The following is a 25,086-nucleotide window of genomic DNA, read 5'->3' on the forward strand; positions in this document are numbered from 1 at the left end:
TCAGTTTTGAATCTCGGGGCTTCTGGACACTTGGATCAAGCTGAACAAGCTGTATGTGGCAATTTAATGTTTCTTCCATTGTTTTTTTACATTTTAAAACAAGTCCCCATTTACTTCAGTTGTTTAACAGAACGCTGCAGCGCTGTTTTGTTGTAAAACTCCTGAAATGTTTTGTGGACCTTGAAATGTCACCTGACTTTCCATCCGGATGCAGGTGAGTAGATAACGCCTGAATTTTCGTTTTTGGGTAAACTTACCCTTTATCGAGAGATAGAGCCGCAGAATGGTAACATTTAAATAACACATACAAGGATACGGCTGGTTTATTGACTTATACAGTGTAGTTTTTTGTGCATTGAGATTCGATCAATTTAGCCAACAGTAAAATAAAAATGCTGCTCCAGAATAAACCTTCAATATTTGTGATCATAAAATAAATTAACACAAATAAATTGACTTTAATCAACCAACGCATCATCTTTGTACAGTTGCCAACAATGAAAGGCAGAAATAAAATTCACAGTTTAAAAACAAACAAAATCATCATCATAGTATAAACGCTGGAAACTACACTACAGTCTACAGGAAGTTCTTGTTTTTAACGACACGACTCAGCCGAGAGGAAACTAAGAAACTACTCTCAGCTGCTGCAATGTGAAGCCGGACTCCTTCCGTATGAAAAGTCCTGTGGGATTGTTCACTGAAAATGAAAAATAAGTCAATGCTAGCAGCAATACTCAGTGTATAGACGAAACACACAGAACTAGAAAGGCCTTTTCCTGTAATAAATACACATGGATGGACTTTAATCAATTTAAATGATGAGTCTGTCCTGCTGCTGAAAATAATCACTTGAGCACCAAATGTGTATTAATCCACACCTGAAAATAGTCCACAACAATCGCACTACTTACTTTGTTTGAGTAAAGTTTGCGAGAAAACTATAGTGCCCAGATGTTTTAGGAAATTAGAAAGCCTTTTTTTTATCAAAATACATTTCTGTATCTGTGACCAATCTTCTAAGATGTACTGTATGCCCTCAGTAGGAACCAAAAGGATTTTCAGAGATGGACTAACACATTGTTGGATTCGGTGTTTTCATGGGATTTGCTGACAATAAGACAAATATAGACTGAAGCTCGTCTAATCCTTTAAATGAGGAACATTCTGACTCATTCTTCTTGTTCCCAGATGAGGCTTTACACGACAGTGTGTCTGTGTGTCCCAAATTCTGATCAGATTTTCCTTAGATTGCTCACTGCCGGTCCATCAATCCAAATATATATCGATCGGACACAAAGATGTGACAGACTCAATATGTTCTGGACTCAAATCTTTTCATTTAGATGGATGTAGGGCTGGACGGCGGAGCCAGGTGCAAAACATCGCAGGAAGACAGATGAAGCACCGGGATACATGAAAATGGTGTCACTGGGTCTCATATAGTCTTCCAGCATGTGCGTACGCAAATGAAGAAAGACAGCAGTGATTTAAATGGAGGTACTGTGAGGGGACGACCATGTTTACATTCAGGCTGCAGACAATCTTCTGCAAACGCTTGATGTTTTTAATCAGAGTTATACATCTGTTATCAGGGGCCACATTACAGAAACCTCCCATGTCTGAAATCTTGTCTTATCTCAATTCAGGATGACGTTTAGGATTTGTGGTATTACTGAAGCACGTTTCCTTACTGCATCTTAACTTACATTCACCTTTATGCAAATTCAAAAAATGAACTTTATGTTTATGTATGTAAATAACTGCACTGTATGTTTGTGTAGCATGAAGGGGTTTACAAACTCACTGATGTTAGCCTGCTATAGAGGCTGACATTAATTTAGTTTGTAAGCCTTAAATTTTCCCTGACATGCATTAATGGTTATACTGTACATCCTCTCCTCCAGCAACATGATTCATTTCTCCAACTCAGTGAGCTAAAATTGAATGCCAGTCCTTACTTGTCCATGTAAGCCACCTAGCTAGCCAGTGGCAGGTTAAAAGCTAAAAGATGGGACAGGACACAGCCATAGTGAGATTGCTCCTGCCTTTGAGATAAGATAGGACTAGCAGCTCGGCATTTTTGTCTGTAACGAGGCCCTTGGTGTTTTTCTAGCATTAGCTCTTTCATTGCTCCCAGAACCACATCATCACCCTGCATGTTGACACAGTCCCCGCCTCCATCTCATATGAGTCTCTCCATAGGTGGCGGCTGGGTGATGCTCCACATTTCCACCCGTGATCCCTCCTTCTCCTGCCGGCTGGGACTGTACGTGCCGTGGGTGGCGCGGCGATTCAGAGCCACCACCAGGCTGATGGAGATGAGGATGAGAACCAGCAGCAGGACGACGGACACCAAACTGATGGACAGCAAGAGGTCAGAGGTCAAACCCTCAGAGGTCAACTGGAGGAAAGGAGGAGAAGGAGGGAGAGAGAATCAGATAATACATTTTGAACAAATGTTTCAGTTTAAAGGAGCTCACACACAGGAAACACTGTTTATTTCTGTCTCTCTCACACACTTCTCCTCTCCTCACTACACCAGGCGCTCCACACGCTCTGCCAAAGTGCTGATGGATGTGTTTCCCAGCTCAGCAGGTGGGTTGCGACCACCAGGAGCCTCGAGTTGCCGCGGACTGAAACCTCCCTCCGTCTGCCGCCTCTCTCGCAGTTTGGCTAGGGCCAGCGCCAGCCCCAGCATCACCACTATCGCCAAGCCAACCAGACACGGTGCCAGCACGGCAGCCACCCGCGAGCTGTATGGAGCACGCTCCGTCTGTGGAGGATCACACACACACACACACAGGCAAGATGCTGCCTGATGATCCCAGCAAACACTACCAGAGACACACCAAAAATAGCTCCTACACACACATGATTCTCGTCTAATGGTGTTTTAATGACTTGTGAAACCTGCTAAGATTCATTTTTAACCACCAGCTTTGTGGCCCTTTGATCGTCACACACAAGCAGCTTCACCACCAACCAGAAACACAATCACCCAGCATGCAAACACACAGATTTCTGACCTCAAACCCAGTGAATCAAGGCGAATCAAAGCTTCCAGTGCAGCAGGTGAATAATTGGTTACATTCATTAACCAGCAGAGCAGCAGATGCACTTACGTTACTCGTTCTGGTTGGCGTGATAGTCGTGACAGTCTGCGTGGCTGCTACAACAGCACAACGGCATGTAAGTGTCACTCCATTACACTTAATATTTAGCTGACACCATCTTCATAACTACAGCCTCTCACAGAACTTGTCAGGTTACACAGGACTTTGAAAAAAAAAATCTCAGAAGTCAGCGAACTTTACACTGAGCAATCAACATGGAAACATAATCCTAATAAAAACACAACCATCCGTATCCCCGGGCAAAAAATAACTTATGCGCTCATGCTCGACACTGTAGACATTACACTTTCTCTCCCTCGCTACCTGTTCTTTGTTGACTCCTGGAAAGTGCTTACCTGTCAGTGCAGCACAGTTGGCTGTCACAGTGAGTGTGACACAAGCGAGCCAGAGCAGCCTGCAGCCAGGACCCGCCATCAGTCACCCACTGCCACACACACAGACGCCGAGATGTCTAACTAACCAGTCTCTAAGGTACACGGCGAGGCCACCCTGAAGCCTCGGCAGAGCAGCTACACACAGAGACAGCAGCAATGCTTCCCTGCTGTCAGCACAATCAACCTGCTCTGTGTGTCTATGTGTGTGTGTGTGCGTGCCTGCCAGATAAGCTGCCCTCATACGTTTCTGTGAAGCAGACCGAACTTCTGTGAATGCCACCAGCTCTCTGCTGAAACTGCACTTCGGCGCCAGATGCTGCCTTTTTTTCGCTGGCGAGGCACATTTCTCCCTCTCTGCTTTTCCTCGCTCTCAAAGGATGGCCACATCAGTGCCGACACTGAAGAACTGCTTCCCATTTCCTCCCTCTCTTTCCTCACCATTAGGGCTACCTAACGCACACACTTCTACACACATCTACACACAGGCCTGAAAGGATGCATGATGGAAGAGAGGAGGGAGATGTGTGAGAGAGGAGTGGAGCTGCATGTGGACTACACGGACAAACACAACGGCACATTACATTTGTGCTTGTTGAACATCTCAGTGAAGAACAATCCGCAGGTGCAACAGACTCCTCTCGTCTGGGAATGATTTTTGCTGATATCCGATAATTCAATATTTTCCAGCTCGTTTTCTTCCACCTGATTGAGGAGAACATCAGGTCTCTCCTGCAGTGGAGTTAACACATTGTGCCTACTCTTATTTTGAAGGCCCATTGGCAGATGCAAGGCAAACATTCCTTTGACAAATGTGAAAAATGAGAAAACAACTTAATCGTTGTGTGCCCCGTGTGAAAATAATTAGAACGTCATCTTATTGGCCTGTCACATGCTCACATTTCTGATGTCGATGTTTCATTTCAAAAGATTTATTGGCTGATACCAGTGACATTCTCGAAGGACATCTTGGATCATGGTTTCAGGAATTTGCTCCCATTCAGCCACAAGAGCTTTTATGGGGCACTGATGTGAGGTGATGAGGCCCAGTCACATCTTCATACCTGCCAACAGGCTCTGCGATTTTCTGGAGCAGCCTATCAGCAAATGGTTTACCCTCAACAAAACCTGCAGCTATGTAACCCTACACCGCAGAGTAATAGAATAAATACAAGTATGTGAAAGTGGAATTACTTTTCATTGGTCCTAAATCAGCAGCTTCAAATAAAAAAAAATAAATACTCATACATCTCACTCTGCACACACACACACTCTAACCACACATACCCAACCTATTGTAGATAATCTCAACTCCTTGACTCTTATATCATCAAATATCCTCGCTGATAACAGTAATTGTTATTGTTTATTGTCTATATATTTGCCCATCACGTCTAAGTTTATGTTTTATTTTCTTGTTGTCATTGTTTTCTGTGTTGTTACACTTTTTCACCGATAAAAAACCCAAGAGGGGAAGTTTTCTTCTTCTTTGGGACCTCTTTCATTTTCAGCGGCAGACTGAGTAGAGCGGAGGGTTTGAGCAAGCGCACATGAGGCAGGGTCGTCTGTGTGCGGCGTGCTCACCTCTGCCTCTGGGTTATGTTTGCCAGGTACAATGACACACGTCCCACAAGAAACTGAGACACTCACATTTGATTTTCTGTCACTCTGAAAGTGTTGGTAGGTGTGTCTCTTCCACATCACACTCGGAAAAATAATTTCCTTATCAAAGGATAGGTCTGCCACTTTAAAGTCTGTCTTTAAAGAATACTCAGGCGCCTGTATGAACAGTGAAACCGGTTTTCCTGAAGCACCTGCAGTGTAAGTGATGGGGGACACTGCACAGTCCTCGTTCAGTGCACAAATGTATTCAAAAGCTAATCTGAAGCTAAAATTAGACCTCAGACATCCAAGTTAGATCAACCAGGTGTTTATCTTCCAGAGTTATTTTTTTATACAGTATATCTGATAAAAGCTTCAGCTTCAACTTTAAATGCATTTTTGCACAAAACAAATCTTCTCCTGGCCTGTATGAACAGCAAGCAAACATGTTTAATACTTATATGTGCACATGACTCTTGTTTATAGACAGACTTCAACAAATGTGAACATTTTCCTTAACTCGGAGTTACGCTCAAGGGCAACGTCATGTCTCTGAACAATAGCACACAGGCGTAAAAGGACTGAGGACTGTTTGTTTGTGACTATGCGTCTATGAACTTGGATTATTCTGGGGTCTACTCACACTACATCTCGTTAAGAGAGATTAAGTGGCTATGTTTGGAGTCACGGTGGCCACCTGACTGACTGCTCCTTGACCACAAGCGCACAAGGTTAGGAAATTAATGAAAGGATTTGGACTGCAGTTAACCTTCAGCTGAAGGAGCAAATGGAGGAAGGAAACTGGAAAGTAAATCAAGTAGGTGGTGATCGAAGAGAAATATTAGTTGTGAGAGATGAAAAGAGGAAAGAAGACAGACAAAGGCTGATAAGATTGTTTTTTTTTTATTATTTTGACAACAACAAAGACAGACAGAGAGAGAGATTGGATTTAAACCGAGAGAGGACATGAGGACAGAATCTGACAGAGGAAATATGGACAAACGAGAAGTGATGGTCATACAGAGATCCAGCATGATGTAAGGACAGCGAGACTAAAAGACAAAAACACAATCACGTCAATGATTCTGTGATGACATGTTGACCACAGCAGCGTGGTGCATGTTGATACAGTAGGTACCGTTTCAAGCAGAGCTGCAGAGAGTTCGGGCTTAAAATATCTTCTGCCTCACTCAGGAAGGTTTAGAGACAGAAACTTCTTCTTTGGTACAAAACAACACACAGCAGTCAGTCAGTCGGAGAGCACAGTGCTCTGAACGCACATGGAGAACAAAGGGAGACATTTTGTCGTCTCCTCGCCCCTCCAGGCGCCTTTGTCACTACGACGCTGCTTTTCATAGCTCACACGTATGGAGCTCCCGACACCCAGTTCAGACAAGACTGACAGGATATCCTCAATGAGAGACATTATAAATAACACACATTTTATAATGTTCTTCAGTGCATCAGTAGTGCTTTACTGAATGTAGACTATCCTTCCCTTTTAGACCAAAGCACCTACCCTACACACTTTGTGCTGTAATGATTATTTGATTAATCACTTGGTCATTGGGCGATAAAATGAATTGCCAACACGATTAATAACAGAAGCAAACATTCTCTGATTTCTGTTTTGGACAATTGGTCGGTTGAAACAAGCCAGACCAGTCGAGCTTTCTGCAAACCACGGATACATTCAAATTTGTAAGTTTACCATATATACAATTCTACAAAAGGTGTCGTTTCATGTACAATATATATGAAAACTATATGAGCTGACTTTATGTCAGAAAGGGGAGGAATGTTGGGCAAGATGGCCACCAAGCCAGAGACCACTGTTCAGGACAGTCTTCTAACCTTTGACCTCTGTATTTTCCACTGACAGACCGCGGCGTTTCAGCATTTGCCAAGCGTGAAACCACTGGATATTTTTCACGAGAGATGTTAGGACATATTCCAGCTGTGTTAGCGGCAACAAAACCAGATATTTTTGATGAGATGAAGATTTTGTTTGTGGCGACAGAACCAGGTTAAAAACATGCTCTTCTTCTAACCCTTAATCCAACCAGATCTCAGACTTGTCACATAAAACTCCAAGAAATTCAGTTTCAACATGTGCGTGGTTTGCAGAAACGTACACTGCCAAAATTCATTCTGCCGATTAGTTTGCAGTGTGTCACTTTGGGCCCTGAGAGCATGTGACGGGCATTTTTCAAAAATGTTTTAATATCTTAAACAATTAGTCCAATAATCACGAGAGTAATCAGCAGATTAGTCAAGAATGAATTTTCCCCCCTAAACCGTCTAATGCCTGTGTTGCTTTTTTTTACGAAACATTACTGCCTCTGTGATCTATACTTCAGTGACCTACATGAGTAAATTAAATTGAGTAGAATAAATAAATATATTGAATAAGGTGCTTCTGATTACCAAAGTCTCATTTAAGGCACAGAAAGAGCTCTGTGGTACCGTTAACCTGACGTCAAACTAGAGAAAAGCCTAATGTGTGCAGAGTGCCGTCATAAATACCAAACCCTCTGTGCTCAGTATGAGAAACCACCGGTCATTCTCATCCTTTATGATCAATCACTCACCCACACAGCTGCACTGACAAACTCCACTCTGCACTCACTTTCTCAAATAGTCCTGGAGACAGGTGCAGAAAAACACAACCCCACACACACACACACACACACACACACATTTAGTCGTCGCCACCCCAGTCTATTTCTGGCTCATCGTCCAGCCTGAGGATGAGGTAGGAGAGCAGCTGGAACAGGTTCTGCCACAGCAGCACGGCCACGTAAAAGTAAATGTCGCTTACGTCCGTCTGGCACACGTCTCCGGCGTAGCTCATGTCGCACACGCAGATGAATTTGTTGATGAGGTTGCGGCAGTAGCCTCCGTTCAGACAGGGGTTGGACTTGCACTCGTCCACCTCTTGCTCACACCTGCAGACAGAGAATCACAGTTGAGTCAGAGACACTTATGTGATGGTGACCACTTATACAGCTCTGTTAGAGAAACTTGGCACATAAGGAAAAGGTTGGGCTGGTGGAGGAATCTGCTGCAACGAACTGTTTTGGATTCATAGGTTTTATTTAAAGGAGACCTGTTGTGCTTTTTCATTTTTTCCTTCCCTTCAGTGTTTTATATTATTATTATATATCTTGTGCATGTAAAAGATCTTGAAAGTTAAAAAGGTCAGTCTGCACCAACAGAAGCTCCTCTCTCCCACAGAAAACACTGCTCCTGAAACGCCTCGTCAGTAGTCCCGCCTTTAATTCCGTGACTCTGTGACATCGCACTACGTCACCATGTCACACATTCGCATAACTGATGCCGAGGGGCTAGTTTGGCACATAAGAATTTATTCAGCACAGCGTCTCTGTCGTTGTCAGCGGTGATGGGTCAGGCATGTGTGAGCTGGCCAATTAGAACCAACAGGGTATTCAGGAAGGCGGGGCTTAAAGAGACAGGCGCTAAAACAGCGTTTCAGACGGAGGGGGAATAGTATTTTGTGTCGCTAAAGCATGTAAACACAAAATCAAATTTAACCTGAAAATGATCATAATATGTCTTTTTCTTTACTACGGGTGGAATATATCGAAATAAGTACTTATTTTTAAGTTCAAATTTGAAGTACTTGAGGTATGGTTTAATTGATGCAATTAAACCATACCTCAAAATGGTTTAATTGATGCAGAAAGTTATTAGCTGATTAATCCATGATGACAATAATTATTAGCTGCAGGTCAGTAAAATCCTGCTCTCATGTTAATGCACGAGTAATGATAATCTCATGACATAATACGTAACAATATAACATATTTCTGCACTGAGTACCTTTTAAAAATAATTGAAGTACATATTCGTACATATAATACTTACAAACATTTACTCCAATAACATTTTCAAAGCAGGAGTCTCACTTGTAACGAAGTAATTTTACAGGATGGTATTCACACTGTTACTTCTTAAGGGTCTAAATACTTCCTCCATACCGGTGTCCGATGAAGCCCGGTGGACAGTCACAGGACAGCTCTCGGTCAGTGCAGTTGCCTCCATTGAAGCAGGTGTAGTTTCTAGTGTTATCGCCGCACACAGAAACAGGCAGCTTAGGCCGTCTGGCAGAAGACAAACACACATGTAAGAGGGTAAATACACAGTTTGTGCTGAAGTTTCAGATGTATTGAGCAGCTCATGTGCAGCAGAGTTTGACGTCTTTACGTCTGCCGGAAGCAGAAGAATCAGCCACGCAGGAGCTGTATTGTTCGGCTTCCCGCAGCTCTCCACAGGGGAGACAAAGAGGCTTAGGAGGGGAACAGGATAATAAGATTAAAGACCTCTTGCAACTATTCACCAGCAGGACGTCAAATCATATGTGCAGGAAAGAAAAAGCCAACCATTTCTGTTTGGCCTCTTTAACCTTGTTTTTGCCCGAGGCGCAGCAGCTCTGTTCCTAAATGTTATGCATCTGCTGGCAAATTGAAATTCATCCCTCAATGGTAACAAAATACAGGCTGTTTTATTTTGGAAAGAGTACAATTTTGGTGGGCGAGGTTTTAATTTAGATGCAAGGAATCACTTTGCACTACAGCTGTCACTCATGTCAAGACAAACAATGTCAGGGAGAGCGATAATATTAGCTTTGTTTGGCATTTTGTTGCACGCAGTTGAAGAAAAAAAACCGGAGACATCGTACATGACGTTTGAGAGACAGATATCTAACAGGAAACAAATAGCGAACACCTGAGAAATAGAAAGAAAAAAAAAAAGCAACTTACACATTTTTGACAACAATGTACCACGGAATCTCTTCAATGCGCTCACTGGAGAGGAACAGAAAGAAAGGCGGGGAGAGGGGGTAGAAAGAGACACAAACAGGAGACACAAACAAAAAGAAGTCATTTTGATGAAAACTTTGCAGCGTCGATGTTCCCAGTAAAGGGAGATGTGCAGCTTGTCTGGTGCCTTGCTTAGCGAGACACTTGCAAAGGTTTTCCTTGTGCAAAAGAGGCAAAATGCAAGCGGCTGTGTGTTTACAGGATAAATGGTTGGAGGCGTTCCCCTGCTGGTTCTCCGAGGCAAACGGTAGATGACAGGGGAAAGAAACTGGCGCTGAACCAGAGAGCCTTGTGTAGTGAGACACCACAGCAGACTGAGGCCTTTTCTGGCTGACACTAGAATAGAAATGCAGCATCTGAGACGCTCGCTGCAGGCGTGGTTGAAATGCTGAACAGAGGCAGACATGTGGAGACATTTACAGTGAAGGATTTTTGTTTGTGTTGTGTTGTCGGTCCCTTGTTTCTGCAATTTGGAGCATTTATTTGTGTACTTTGTGTTTACTAACTAACTAAGCTCTCAAAACTGTACACAGGAGAGTCAAGTCATGTTCAGAGCATGAAATATTGATGTTGGGATTGTTTCCTCCTCTGCTGCCGGTCTATATTTTCCACACTCACTAGAAATAGACTATTCGACTCTGTTTTATTCAACCCATCATCCTGCTGTTCTGTTTATCCAGCAAACATCTTTACTTACTTGCAGAGGGGTCCAGTGTAGTTCTCGGGGCAGAGGCAGGCGTACCTGTCCGGCCCGTGCAGACAGGTGCCTCCATGAGCACACAGGTGGTTTTCGCACACGTCCACCTCCTCCTCACAGTCCACGCCCGCGTAGCCAAACTCACAGGTGCACTCGTAGGTCATCCCGTTCACGCTGCAGTTGCCGTGAACACAGGGGCCGGAGGCGCAGGTGTTGGTGAAGAAGTCGCAGCGTCTACCGGCCCACCCGTCGGCGCAGCTGCAGTTGTAGGTGTTGAAGAAGTCCTGGCACTCGCCTCCGTTCAGGCAGGGGTTGGGCTCGCACACAGGGGCCCCGCTGCAGCCGAAGAGCGGAGTGCGCCGGGATGTCTGGACGAACTGCTCCTCCTGCAGGCGTGGGAGGTTCACATCGGAGGAGCTGAGGTAAGGCAGGGCAATGCCACCCAGCTCAACGGTGCCCAGGCACCCAGTCAGGGACCAGCCAGTGTCAGGGGCCAGGCCCCCTAAGAAGATGTCCACCCCCTGCCTGAGGAAGTCCAGGTTGCCTCCTTGGCTCCTGGAAGTGCTAGCCTCCTCGATTTCTTCATCCAGCACCAGAGTCCACCGGGAGGTTTGTGCCCACGGCGCTGCCATGAACAGATGGACGTTGTGCCACTCACCATCACTGACACTCCTCCGGCTGCTGAGACTGACTGTAGACACACTCTCCTCCTCCCCTCTGTCTTCTTCAGTGGTGCTCTGAAGCTCCATGAAGAGGAAACCATCCTGGACTGACAGTGTGATGAATGCTGTGTCCTTCTCTGCATGGAGTATAGCTGCGTTACGCCTTCGTGTGCGTAGGTTTAGGGAGAGGTTAGTTAGATTGCGGGATATGTGGCCGTTTCCCCGGTAGGACAACACAGTGGAGTCATTCAGGAAGGTTGCATTGGAGTAGCCTGGGTGAACAGAGATAATATCTGTTGTTTATTTGTTTACACCTTTTCACACTCACACTGTTCAACTGATTTCTAATTCAAAGATTACAAAAACGTTATTACAGCATGTTAATTACCCGTTTGATAACACTACGAAGCTCATAGGGAACCAGATGAGGGCATTCATCACAAATAACAGTAATATTTGATTGATTCTTTTATTTTCATGCACTCAGTGTACCCAACCCACATGGATTTATTGTACAAGAAATCAAAAGGTACAGTTGCAGCGGTCAAACATCTCATTACCTCTTTATTTCAGTACAAAATTTCTGGTTATTTTGCAGCTCTCAAACAAGATATTCTGCCTTCTCTCCCAAGCTTGACAAACAAAATCTGCGACAAAAAGAAAGTTCCCTTCCTGACTCAAGCCAAAAAAACAAAACAAAACAAAAAAATATCATAAATGGAGGACATTTTAGTAAAAGGTACGCCCCTTTCTCAGGTGTGAGTATATCAATGAGTGAAGCACTGAACATGGGGTGGCTCACAGGACAGGCGGCAACACAGTGAATCATCACTAATCCCAGCAAAAACAGGATAAGCTGGCCTCAGGCCAGTCCTGCTTTCCGGAGCACATACAGTATACTGTGTGGGCGGACTGAGGTCGGGAATCAGGTATGTTGTATCACTGGGTTACATAGAAGGCAAATTAGGTCAATGATGACCAACTGAACAAGGTCAAAGATTATGTCACAATGAAAGTATGTCAACCAAGTTTACCACTGATAATAAAAAGTGACTGAACTGTTAAGGTGCTTTTGGGAAATCTGCCCTTACTAATGTTATTTAATATTGGCCTGCAATGACTGGAACACCATTACCAACAATATATAAGTTTTTTAACTTAAAATAACAGCTTCAAAATCACTTTGATGGTACAGTGTCTTGTAACAAGGTGAATGGTGTCTCTGTCTCTATCACTTGTTTCTGCACCATGTAACTTCAGTGAGAGGGTAGGATCACAGCGTTACATACACACAAAATTACAATTTCTACATAACGTTGCTTTAAGCTTATAAGTGATCCCGTAATATTACTACATGGATTAGGCCTATGCACTGAAATGTATGGAAGCCCTGAGAGTCAAGAGAGGATTATTTTTTCTATTATTTTATAAAATAAAAAATGTTTTCTCTCCTGTGTTTGCCCAGATATTCTTTCTAAGATCCTTAATTATTTTTCTTAATCTGTGAAAACACATATTTCACATTCATATTCACACAAATTTGAAAGGGAGCTGTGTCATTTTTGCAGCTTGACCCTAATTGGTTTCTAATGACCTAAAAACACGTCATTGTTGAAATCTTGGATGTCACTTACATTCATATCCTTGGTTCAGCATCCTGCACTCTGACTCTGTGGGGCAAGGTGACAGCTCGCACCACCTGACCTCTTCACAGCGCCGCCCTGCTGTCCTGGGAGGGCAGGTGCAGGTGAAGTCGTCCCACATGGAGTAGCACATCCCACCGTTTAGACAAGGGTTCCTCTGAGGGTGAGAAATCGATACAGGGGATTACTTTCACCAAATGCATCATAATGTACGATTCACTTGCAATAAATACTATATGACTATATAACATGTATATGCTTTTAAAGGCTTGAGCGAGGTTTTATGTAATGTTAACTCACACTGCAGGCGTTGTCCCCTGAGCATCCAGCAGTCACATTCTCCATGACCTCCAGAGGGTAAGATCTCACTGAGGTGTCCAACCCAAAGAACTGCAGCCTCCTGTCATTGACCCTCAGGTCCTGGATACAGCCTTTAAAATATCCACCAAACATGGAAGTCGTCCTGCTCCCCAACAGACCTCCCACATACACAGTGTCTCCTGCCTGGACGCCGACTGTCCTGACTTCCTCTTCAATCTGTTTTTGAGTTGCTACGTACAGCGTCATGCGATCCTCCACCATCTCTACGCTCACAAAGTGGACTTCCCCGTCGTCGATCGCACCCTCCGCCTTCAGGCTCTCAGAGTTCTGGAGCTGAACTGTGACCTTACCATCCTCCAGCCACATGTGCAGGTACTGCTGTCCGCTGCTGTTGGCGAGCGCCAGGAGGAGTCCGCTGTCCCTCCGTGTACGCAGGAAGAGGGAGATGGAGAGGTTGTGACCCGGATCATCGGTGACAGTGAACGCAGCGTAACTCTGAGAGTCCTCGTTCCCAAAGCGGGCGGTGACATGTTCTACGAGAAGGGAAACCAGATGAGACAAAATGTTTCAACCCAACATTAGGAAGACATCTTCAACATTTTACAGCTTGGTCAACATACATTATGTGATTAATTTCTGAGGTTTAAAAGGGCTTCATAAGTAAGAAAATGTCCTTCTTTTACAGTGAAAAATGCACTGGTAGAAGAGAAGAGGTGACCTGATGTCAGTGTCGACCAAGCACAGAAAGAGCTTAAAGTCCCAGATTCTCTTTATTACTATTTATTCAGTTTTTATTTCCCGCAGAGGGTGTAAAATATGTTTTTCATCTGTGCCGAGCATTGAATCTAAATATTGAGTATCAAAAGAGCGTTTGAAAAACGAACTGGAGGAAAAGACATTTCGTGTTTTAGTTCATGCTGAGGTCCTTAGAGGAATGGGCACAGGAGGAGGAAATTTAAGGAGCCACCAGCCCTCATGTTCTGTATGTTTTGTGTCCACTGTCAGCACTTTCCACTGTGGGTTTGTCGCCTCATAAAGCAGGCAGGACATCAAGAACGCACAAAGCTAAAGCAGGGAGGACATGTATTACAGGTCATAAAAAAACCTTATAAAAGCTCCAATGAGGATGTTGTGTGCATGTGAGTATATGTGTGTGTGCCAATATCCCATCAGACACTGTGGTCAGTAATCTGCTTTGATAGACTCAAGAGGCTATAGATATCCTCAGTGGAGAACAGAAACTATTCAATATTTTCAGGGAATCTTGTATGAAAAGTTCAAACCTTTCCTTCCACTTTGCATGTATGTTTTATGTCTTGGTCTCACTACCACAGTCTACTGAATGCTGTGACGTTTCCTTGCATGTTCTGTGTATTTCCAAAATAGAATCACTTACATCCTTAATCCAGTGCGTCAGATAAGAGGATCTCTGCCTCTGTCCTTTACTGTGGCTTTTGATTGGCCTTAACTCTGCTTCCTTGTCTTCTGTTAAACATCAGCTATTGAGGATGTTATCTAATTACCCCCTTAAGAAATTTGGTGAGTATGACGCGTTACGCTTTCCTCCAATCTCAATTAATCACATCAGCTTAAAGACTAAAGGTGAGTCTCATACCTGCTTTTGTTTCTACGTTTGATGGGACTAGTGGATTTAGAAAGAAATCAAAAATCTCCCGATTTCTACACTGTGTCCTTGCAATTTTCACAGCTGTAAACATACCCTCCTCACAGTCCTGCCCCTCATAAGGCCTTGGACATCGGCACTGGTAGCTCTGCCACAGGTTGACACACTGTCCTCTGTTTTGGCAAGGCACATCCAGGCAGCGGTCCCTGTGGCTGCAGCCAGGGGACACATTAACAGCAGAGTTGCTCAGCCATTCCTCAGGGACCACGAGCTGCCAGTCCACAAACACATCCCGCATGCAGCCAATGAATGCTGGAAGTGGAGAGACTTCATTGGGGCCAGTTGAGTCCTGAAGCACTCCTCCAATGAAAGTGTTCTGAGGAGGCGCAGCTGGCCCAGCCATGGTGCTTTGGACTGGGGCCGCCTTGTGGCACGACTGGCTACCACAGCTCCCAGCGTCATCCAAGAGTTTGAGAGTGAGCACCCAGTTTATGAGCACAGCCTCTACTGAATACCACTCTCCATCTGTGACATTGTGAGGAAGCTCCAGGACCTGGCTTGGGCTTTCTGCCTCAGCTCCAGCAGAGGCCTCCTTCCTCAACGTGAGACGCAGCCGCCCTTCGTCCAGCTCCAGGCTCAGCAGCAGCCCCCTGCTGTTCCGCTGGAACAACAACGCTCTGGGCAGAACGGTCTTGAAGCTCAGGGTGATGTTGCAGGACACCTCGGCATCGGCCAGGGGACTCTGCAGCAGCAGGTAGCCTCGGCGTTCAAAGGAGAAGGTGGTGGGGGTCTTACACAGGGGTCCAGTGTACCCAGGCGAGCAGGAGCAGGTGTATCCGTGAGTCCCATCCAACAGGAAGGGAGAGCAGGAGCCTTGGTTCTGGCATTCATGTCCCTCACAGCCCACTAGCCTCTCGTCACAGTTTACACCCCCATACTGGAAACCATCATGACTCTGTTTGGGGCAGTGGCAAATGTAGCCTCCAACATGGCTCTCACACCTGCCTCCATTCTGGCAGGGACTGGGGTCACACTGGTTTATCACCTCCTGGCAGAGGGAACCTGTCAGCACAAGAAAACAATAAAGTCACATGACTCAAACCCTCTTAAACAATCTTTTATGCAATCATGAGTGCAGATGGCCTTTTTTAATTTCCGCTCACTGATGAATGACTTATTGTCATTATTCCTTGTGGTCTTGTAAACAATATGTGTCCCTGCCATTGTTTGTTTACTACAAACAAGTCACATTCATACACTTGTACTTGGGTATTATGTGGGCAGGTTGCATAATGATGGTAAGAGAGGAAAACACTGGACATGTGCCCAATTTTTCGCCCATTTTGCCAACACCTGTTCTTTTGTATGACATGGCTCCTGTTTATTCAAATGTTGACGGTGCTTTGGATAAAGTGTTGACTACAACGTTCCTTCACTGATACACAAGTCAAGTTAGCCCCACCTGAAGCCAAACTGTCAGATATTGATCCCAGTTCTGTATGCTGGTACAGACTCCAGTACACCCAACTATCAATTGTGTATGTGTTAATCATTTTAACATTGTTTGTCTGTGTTTGTACATGTTGTTATGCTAAAGCATTTGACATTTTACAGAAGACAAACAGTTGCAATGAGAAGGCACTTTGTCATATGAACAACAACTATATCTTCTATAGTACAACACAGAAAGCTACAGAAAAATACTGTAAAAATAGTATCTATGCACGTTGGTCAACTTTTAAGTTATCTATCTGTTTTATATTGATCGGAAGAAAATATAAAAGACCACACATATTATGCAATACTTATACTAAATATCTATTTACCTGTTCCAAGCAACAAAATACCCCAGATCCATGGTGCAGGTCTCCACATCATGCCGTCACTTTTTCCCCCCAGTAGCCCCAAACTTGTCTAACTGCACCATATTAGTTTGTGTTCGTACAGGCCATCCCGGTGGAGGTCTGCTCCTTGTCTACTTCCCCACAACACCGTAGGGCTGAGTAGCTCCAGTCAGGAGACCAGTAAAGCCAGATCCTGGGGATTAAACTAATGCTATTTGGCCACCTTACTGAGTCACTGCCACTGCGACTGGCAGAGTGTCAATTTTTAGAACACAACTCTCAGCCGGCAGCAGCTCACAGTCTTACCTACTTTGCTCCATCGAGTCTTGTGTAAGCGGGAAAACTAGAATTTTCTGCTTTTGCAACTGAAAAGTGCAGTTTGATGTAAATCTTTGCAACAATGCACCGATAATATATGATTCATATTTGAATGGTATTATATGGGGTTATTTAAATTATTAATTGATTTATTCTGTCAACTGACCTTTAGCCTTCTCATTTAAACACTACACATCCATAACAGGGGCAAGATGAAAACAAATAGAGCGAAAATGATTACTCAATGAATTGATTATGTAAACAAAGGAAAATTATTCAAACCCTATTTTGCTGGTCCCAGCTTCCTGGATGTAAGAATTTGCTGTTGGCCGGAAGAAGCTGATTTTTAAAATATTTTATATACTAAACTATTAATCCATTAATCATGAAAATAATTGGCAGATTACTCAATAGCAGAAATAATTGTTGTAGCTCTAATTACAATGAGACTCTATAATATGTTTTTATACTATCACTGGTGGGCACTAAAATAAAAAAAAGTACCAAATTTGACAAATAGTACCTTTAAAAGAGTCGGTTCACCAAAGTCCTGTAATGATACAACATAGCTTTGGTGAATTTTGTCAGCATGTCACTGTGAACAGAAGTGCCTACGCAGTGCAAAATGTACTAGCAACTACCTACTACTGCATAACCATCATTGTGTGAGACATAATGAATTCCACTTGGTGGATGAGAATAAATTACCTGTTGTTCCTCGAGGACAGCTGCAGATGTAGCCCGCAGCATGCTGTTGGTCATAGCGTTCAGGCAGCAGAGGCTCGCTGCCGTACAGGGCCTGCCACGACCTCTCGATGCAGCGGCCCCCGTGCATGCAGGGGTTGCTGCCACACTCACTGACGTCGACCTCACACTGACGCCCCTCAAACCCTGAAATGAGGACAGTTCATCATGTGTTATGATTAATATCTATTTAGTGTTATGGTTGTGTTGACATGCACAGACACACAGTATTAACAGTATGAAACTGCTGTGATACATTTGTATGCAGCTGTAAGCTTGATTATGGTTGGAGTCCACCACTTTGTTTTTAGTGAACCCTTGTCTTGTTTTTTTACTTTCATTAATCTTACATTCCTCGCTAATAAATTACCCATCTCTCACTCTTACCTCCATCTATTTCTCTTCGCCTCACCTATACCTTTGTCCCTTGACCTCTACAAATCTCCTGTAGAAACTCCAAAACCTGTAACTCAGAATTGTTTATCTCACTCCTTAACTGAGCAAGAAAGTGCTTCACGTACCTGGCCAGCACGCACAGGTGTAGTTACCCTGGCTTTCCTCACAGATGGCGCTGTTGAAGCAGGGTTCAGAGTGGCACGGTGGTAGCGGCGTCTCACAGTGTCTGCCAGTGAAGGCTGTGTGAGAGCAGTCACAGCTGTAGCTGAGACCATCAAGGATTCAGACATCACATGAATGAGTTTACTGACAGTATTTCCTCCAGTCTGTGTTTGTGTGAAATTAAAATCTATTAGGAATCTGTTCATAACACATTTGCTTTTCTAAACTTGGAAAGAGCTATGTCTACATTCTTGCTTCCAGCAGCTGGGGATGGACTACTTACTCATTCACCCCATCTACACACAGAGCCCCATTCTGGCATGGCTGCTCTTGGCACTCATCAGTGTTGATTTCGCATCGGTGTCCTTGGAAACCGGGCAGGCAGGTGCAACTGAAGCCCCCGGCGTAGTCATGACAACTGCCGCCATTGAGACATGGCTGTGATTGACACTCATCAATCTGGACCTCACAAGTGGCCCCTGTGAACATGAAAGCAGTACAGATGTCAGAGGGTGAGCGAGGGCAGGGGGCAAAAATGAGCAAAGCTTTTATGTGTAGTGGCTGTGATCATGTTTGGACTGCGCTTTAATCTCACTACAAGGCCTCCGCAGTTTTTGGCAGTTCTAAAAATTGCACATTGTAAACATATCTTAAATGTATCTCTGAAATATAGTATTATTTATTTATTTTTTTTGTTGTTGTTGCATTGTTGGAAAAAGATGAAGGGAATGAAAGTCTACCATAAATAAATGCAACTAACAAGGCATGGTTTAGACTGCCTAAATGCTGTAAACTATATGAGCAAAGAAATGTTTGCCTGTGATTTGAAACATAAAAAAAAGATTTATAAAACAGATGTAAAAAGATCCAGGCAAGATGCACGGCGTAAACTTAGAATAAAGGTGAGATATTATCGGCTGTATTCCAATAAGAGATTGAATGAAATAGTTATAGCTGGTAGGGGTTGATTTTGTTTTTGTTTTTTTGAGCTGTAGCAGTCTGAGGAAATACATGGACCAGGGAATGTGAAATAAACAGATTAAACATTTTTTAAATTTGTATGATAATTGTTGACATGCACTTTAAATGTCTGCCTGGACTGTGATGAGATTGATGACGGCTGCCACAGAAGATCTTCGGCTATTGTTGTTTCTGTCTATCAGACGTGATTTTAATGTCTCTACATGTTCTGTGCTGTGCCACAAACTGCCTCTCAGGAGACATTAAAGTTTGTCTAAGTCTTAGTCGGTTACTTTAAAATAATCGTTTGTCATATTGACCTGTCACTTGTCTAGATTTAAATGAAAACAGGCCGTGCTAACAGCTCTGCAAGGTTGTTCTTGGGCACAGCTATTCATTCAGCTAAATGCTAATGTTTATACCAACATGCTCATAGCTCATGGGCAATACTAACAATCCAGATATAAAGCAGGTATAATTATTACCAAGCTCACAATGATAGATAGCTTTGTGTGTTAGTGTGCGAGGCTGATGTCATTTGTTTTGAAGGTATTTGGTCAAACAACAAAGTATTGACGACTAAAATTTTGACCTATCAGTTGGCTAACAGTTGAGGAGACATTTCACGTCATGGTAAACTATGAATGTGTGATTTCATGACAGTGGCAGTTGTAAAGATATTTCAGTCTGGACAAAAATGATGTAAGAAACCAAGTGACCAAATGTGCCATCTGCTACAGTGGCTGGAAAGACTGGGTGCAACACACAAATATGACAGAAGAAATTGGTGCAACATGGACCACATTCACATGACGGCCAAAAACTTGTTGTATTGCTGTGTTACAGGTTGCATGTCGTATAAAAGTAGTGAATCTGACAAATTGTCCTTCTGGATTTTCATTATTTATTGTGTTTTCAGTTGCTGATCAATCACTAAACAGTTAAATGATAATGATTTGGACTCATATGATCTATTGATGACTCAGGTTTAACACCATTCAACACTATTTAAATTCATCCAAAACAGAATTAAGACATTAACACCGATCTAGGGCCCCCTGGATCCTGTATGTATCTTCATACACGTGTGTCATTTTAGGATTAATTATGTGTTTTGAGTCTTCAAATCTTAGGAGTCTTAGGAGACGCAACACTGTTCTGTCCACTCACCGGTGAACCCAGAAGAACACAGACAGGAGAACGTGCCCACTCTGTCCACACAGGTGGCTCCGTTCCTGCAGGGCTGTGAAACACACTCGTTCACATCAATCTGACAGTGAGCACCCTGGAACCCCGGCACGCAGAAGCAGGAGTAGCCGTCCCCGCGGATTCTGCATATCGCCCTGTTTTGGCACGGGTTTGGAGAGCACTGGTCCTCTGTCCAAGGCAGCCTGTCAGATGCACCTATGAACAGAGGACATTTAGGAAAATGATTATCACAGAACATCATTGTTGTAGTGATAAAAGAAACAAAACAGTTTTCATTCCTCATGATAAAAAAAAACATTTGCAATATGCTACTTCCATTATTATTTTAGTCATTTGTAATTAAGTACATTTGTGATTTATGATAAAATGTCATTTATAACGTCTGGTTGCATCAAAATTACTGTAAAAATTACCTTCATATCTAGTATAAGATGTGAAAAGTTGCTGTTTATCATCTGGTCAAACTCCTCAAGAAGCTTTGTGACTAAATACGAAAATAATTTAATCCACATAATCCCCTGAATTACTTAATTTATATCTGCATTATGTCAAAATAGTTTGAATCACTGTGAGTAGAAGTGCTCTCAATTGCTATATTAGTTTGATCGTGTCTGGAGTGAAGCTCTTTTATGTCTACTTAGCTCTGATAAAAGCATTTTGTCTAGCAGTTGTCAGCACAAGGGCTTGAAAAAAGGCCTCTCAAGGCGTCATGGCTGGCTGCCATGATAACCAATTCCACTGTTTGGGTAAGCATTCAATCTATTTCCATGGTGACTGCATCCAGCCGAACATTTGAGGCATTTACCCCTTTACATTTTATGTAATGAGCAGGACATTAATGCCACAACGCCAGAGCTCTGGCTTTGGGTCTCATTTCAGTCGGCACATGCTATACATACTAATTAGAGGATTAGCACTTCATCCTCCCCAATAACAACAATGAAAAGCAATAATTGTCAACCTGTGTATGACTAAATGAGCGTCTGAAACTTAGTTTTTTTTATTGTTCATGCTAACCTCACTCAAGTTGAATCACATATGTTGCAAATCTAGTTTTCTTTTTCCATTTTAGTTTGAAATGGTTCATGATGATACATTTTATCACACATTTTCAAAAAAAAGCATCTCATCGCCCCTATCATACATTTCTGTAGTTATGCACCACATCTTTCATGATAACACAAATAGATTGTCACTGTTTTTCAAAAATGGACCCAAACACAAGAGTCAGGCAGGTAACAGAACAAATAGCGAGCTGTAATGCAACCAAAGCCGTAGTCCATAAAAACCACCGTGTGAAAGGCAGGCACAAAACCTGGCAACAAAACAGAGGTAATCCACCGGCAATAAACTAAGTTGAGTAGGCTGCAAACCAAAAAAGTACAAACCAGTATAACACAGGCAGCAAACAGGTGAAACATGATGGGAAGACAGAACCAGGGAACAGACTAGAAACACAGCAATGCATATGAAAACAGACAAACCACCAGAGAGTGAGGGGAACACACAGGCTTCAAGACAAGCAGAGTGATTAACTAATGGAGCACAGGTGAGCAGGACAAAGGGCAGGAAAACAGACAAAGACAGGAAGTGGAAAGTAAAACATGACACATGAGGATAAACTTTAAACATAAAACAGGAAATCACGAAACTAAAACTCAGGACCATGACAGAGATGTGTTTTAGGAGACTGCTTTAGAAAGTTTTTTTAAAAGAGGAATTTAGGACTTCACTTTAAAAGCAGACTCTACCAGGCATAGGTTGTTAACAATGTGGCTTCATATTACTGTCTCTATTTATTGACAATATGATCATTTATTGATCTGATGAATATTCTCCAATGCTAATACTAAATGACTTGTGACTCATTTGGTCACATTTCTTCCAATATCAAACTTGGCATATTTGATATCTTTGGGTTTGAGCGCACTGAATTCATAAATATGCACCCACGAGTGAGTTAGATTTAAAGGTGCACTATGTAGTTTTGGGAAAGAAATTTTAATGATTTTTTTTAGTGAAAAATCTTCATTGAACGACTTTTTATTCATAAACAAACTAAATAAACAAACTGTCTTCGTTTTCATTACTGAATAAAATAACTGACCTTAAAGGACAACACAGTCCCATACTGTTTTACTTTGTTTATATGTGGCGGACCCTGGATATGTCCCTGCAACCCTAAGGTCTGGGGACCTTATTTTCCTCTGAGAACAGCTTGTTTATTTCGTTTTGGTCTGGTTTGTTTTAGTACCTCATTACTAGTGTAAATATTAAAATTCTGATTTAATGTCTTCTACTACTACAATAGTGCCCATCTAAAAGGTTTCCTAGTTTCAATGTGATCTGAAATCCAAACTTGTTGAGAACCTGAACCTGATGCTGATGCAATTCTTCACTCGTCCTGACTCTCAAATCATATATCATGTCTAGTTCGACTTGCCCCCCACAGCTTTACAGGAAAACATCAAAGACAAATAGCTACCACTGAGGCATCTCAAAATTGCCGTACTCCAGGCAGAACAAATGGGACCAGCTCAGAGGCAAAGATCCCTGTAATCCATGGAATGTGCATGAGGGGACATAGAGGCATGATGCCACAAAAAGGAGGAAGCAAATCAGCTGAACGAGTGTCGTTTCTATTAGACTGCAACACATCTCTAAAAGCCTTGAAAGCAATATATGGATATTGGATGGAGGTGGTGATACTTGAAGCTTGTTTTGCATGATGGGTGCAAGAAAGACTCCTTATGAAGCCGGCGGCCATAAATGTGGCCACTCAGACATCAACAGAGATAATATTGCTCACAGATGACAATCGCGCACGGTAATCATGCCTCAAGAGCCCAATCAGGCACCAGACTGCAAAGACGCAGAAGAGTGCAATTACACTTGGTGGTCCATCCTCACCAACTCAGGCAACAATCTTCTGTCATTGGTGGAGGTCAATCAGTTTCACAGACAGTTGGCAGGGTTCTCGACCAGCAGCAGCTTATACATGTCTAGACTTAGACTTGGAAGTACTGGCCGAGTGTCCTGGGGGTGTGATGGAGATCATGTGTATGAGTGGTGATGCTCCAGCCATATGCCTATATCAGCTCTCATTACAACGAGGATCAGACAGTAAATTCAGAGCAGATTAGAGGCGTATGTTGCAGCAGCGTCGAGACAAACTCTTGGAGAATTCCCTTTTGATTATCCATGTATTTTTAGGGAAAACCGTGACAGGTGGTGTCTTTTGTTAAATCTGCTCTTTACTGAATCCACAGAGAGGCAGAGTTCAGAGGATTCAGAGCCAGGCCTAACACAGCTCCATCTCCAGCCAACCACACATCCCCTCCCACAGCATGTAAGGCTTTTTCACATGCAAATTACGTCTGAGGGTCTTTGTTTGGTCCTATCTGGAGGCCCTCGAATGGCACATATGGGGCACCTGACATCTCTGCCCGACTGATGCACTAAGTGTATCAGCCTGTCTGTTTGTTTCAGTGGTGATAAGAAGACATGATTATTGGGGGGTTTTGTAAAGCCAGAGAGACACATAGATCCCCCCTCCTTTTGTGCCATCACTCATCCACACTCCTCAATCCTCCCACCCCCCTCATGGGTCACTAGCTGCCCTCCCCCATTGTTAAGTCTGTTTTTGTCATCTTTCAGCTCTTAGAAAATGTGCAGAAATCACCAAAGACGATGATGTCACCTCACAGTCTTAATTGATATTCCAAGCATGGAGTGGTTAAAATACGAGCCAATTACTAGACTGAAATTCAAAACACAGAAGATGGGATGAATTTGTACATTGTTCTGTTTAATATCAGGAAACTTTTGCAGAAAAAAGTGTTTATAAAACAAGCATGTTTTGAATGGAAAGCAACACCAACTCTGTCCACTTTTGTAGGTGATCAAATGAGACTACTGCTACAGACGCCATGCATGGAGTTAAGTGCAGAAATGTATGATGATGATGATGATGATGATGATATAACAATTAAACAAGCTCCCATTGTAAAACAATACTGAAAACTGAAAGTCAACACGAGAGAAGCGCGTTCACTTACCATCTATCACAGCCAGTGATGAGATGAGAATTACGCACGCAAGTAATTCAAAATTATGATAACGAATTAAATCCATAATCGGGACAGGAAATCATCCTGAAGTCCTGAAGTCTTGTCATACACGGATCTCTCTGTGCCTGCTTCTGCCCGCAGCGACGCATCTGTTGTCATCTCCAGAGCCACTTGATGCTCACTTCTGCTCGCGCTGGAGCACCATCAGGAGCCTCCATCACACATGAGACAAGAAAAGAAACGGGCTACCACGTGGTATTCAACAGGCTACACACACACACACACACACACACACACACACACACCCTGTGAACGGAGCTGTATGGAAGCCCATACCCGACAATTAAAGTATAAAAATGATGAAAATTAAGCCTTGATGACAGAAAAGGAAATTCATAGATAAAGAATAATAATAAGGGGAAAAAGTTTAAATCACCTCTCTCTATGCATATTTAGACTTTGCATCTCTTAATTTTTTTTTG

General features: G+C 43.1%; 1 protein-coding gene across 4 annotated transcripts; it reads right to left on the minus strand.

The window, feature by feature from the left end:
• Positions 1-307: 307 nt before the first annotated feature.
• Positions 308-24,786, minus strand: crb1 (crumbs cell polarity complex component 1). 4 transcript variants are annotated; one of them, XM_084354032.1, is made up of 14 exons: positions 24,593-24,786; positions 20,496-20,729; positions 18,649-18,844; positions 18,329-18,468; positions 17,772-17,954; positions 14,998-15,963; positions 13,257-13,810; positions 12,948-13,113; positions 10,652-11,585; positions 9,895-9,939; positions 9,112-9,234; positions 7,932-8,058; positions 2,523-2,776; positions 2,288-2,404 (listed from the first exon to the last, which is right to left on the minus strand). In XM_084354032.1, the coding sequence occupies exons 1-13, from the start codon at positions 24,666-24,668 to the stop codon at positions 2,537-2,539; spliced, it is 3,984 nt and encodes a 1,327-aa protein (XP_084210158.1). In that variant the 5' UTR covers positions 24,669-24,786; the 3' UTR covers positions 2,288-2,404; positions 2,523-2,536. The 4 variants fall into 4 exon arrangements, with proteins under 4 accessions (XP_084210159.1, XP_084210160.1, XP_084210161.1 ...); XM_084354033.1 differs by lacking the exon at positions 2,523-2,776 and having other exon boundaries at positions 308-2,404; XM_084354034.1 differs by lacking the exons at positions 2,523-2,776; positions 20,496-20,729; positions 24,593-24,786 and having other exon boundaries at positions 308-2,404; positions 18,329-18,442; positions 18,649-18,721.
• Between the last annotated feature and the right edge of the window lie 300 nt (positions 24,787-25,086).

The sequence above is a fragment of the Pagrus pagrus genome, assembly GCF_965226575.1.
Source record: "Pagrus pagrus genome assembly, chromosome: 6".
NCBI lineage: Eukaryota > Metazoa > Chordata > Actinopteri > Spariformes > Sparidae > Pagrus > Pagrus pagrus.

Bases quoted from the DNA above. Each gene is read 5' to 3' on its own strand.
- crb1 (XM_084354032.1), bottom strand. From the start codon at position 24,668: ATGGATTTAATTCGTTATCATAATTTTGAATTACTTGCGTGCGTAATT. The intron at 15,964-17,771 runs GTAATTTATTCT...TTGTGCTGACAG, and splicing joins CTGTCCTCGAGGAACAACAG to GTTCCCTCTGCCAGGAGGTG. The intron at 9,235-9,894 runs GTAAGTTGCTTT...GTCTTCTGCCAG, and splicing joins TACATTGTTGTCAAAAATGT to ACGGCCTAAGCTGCCTGTTT.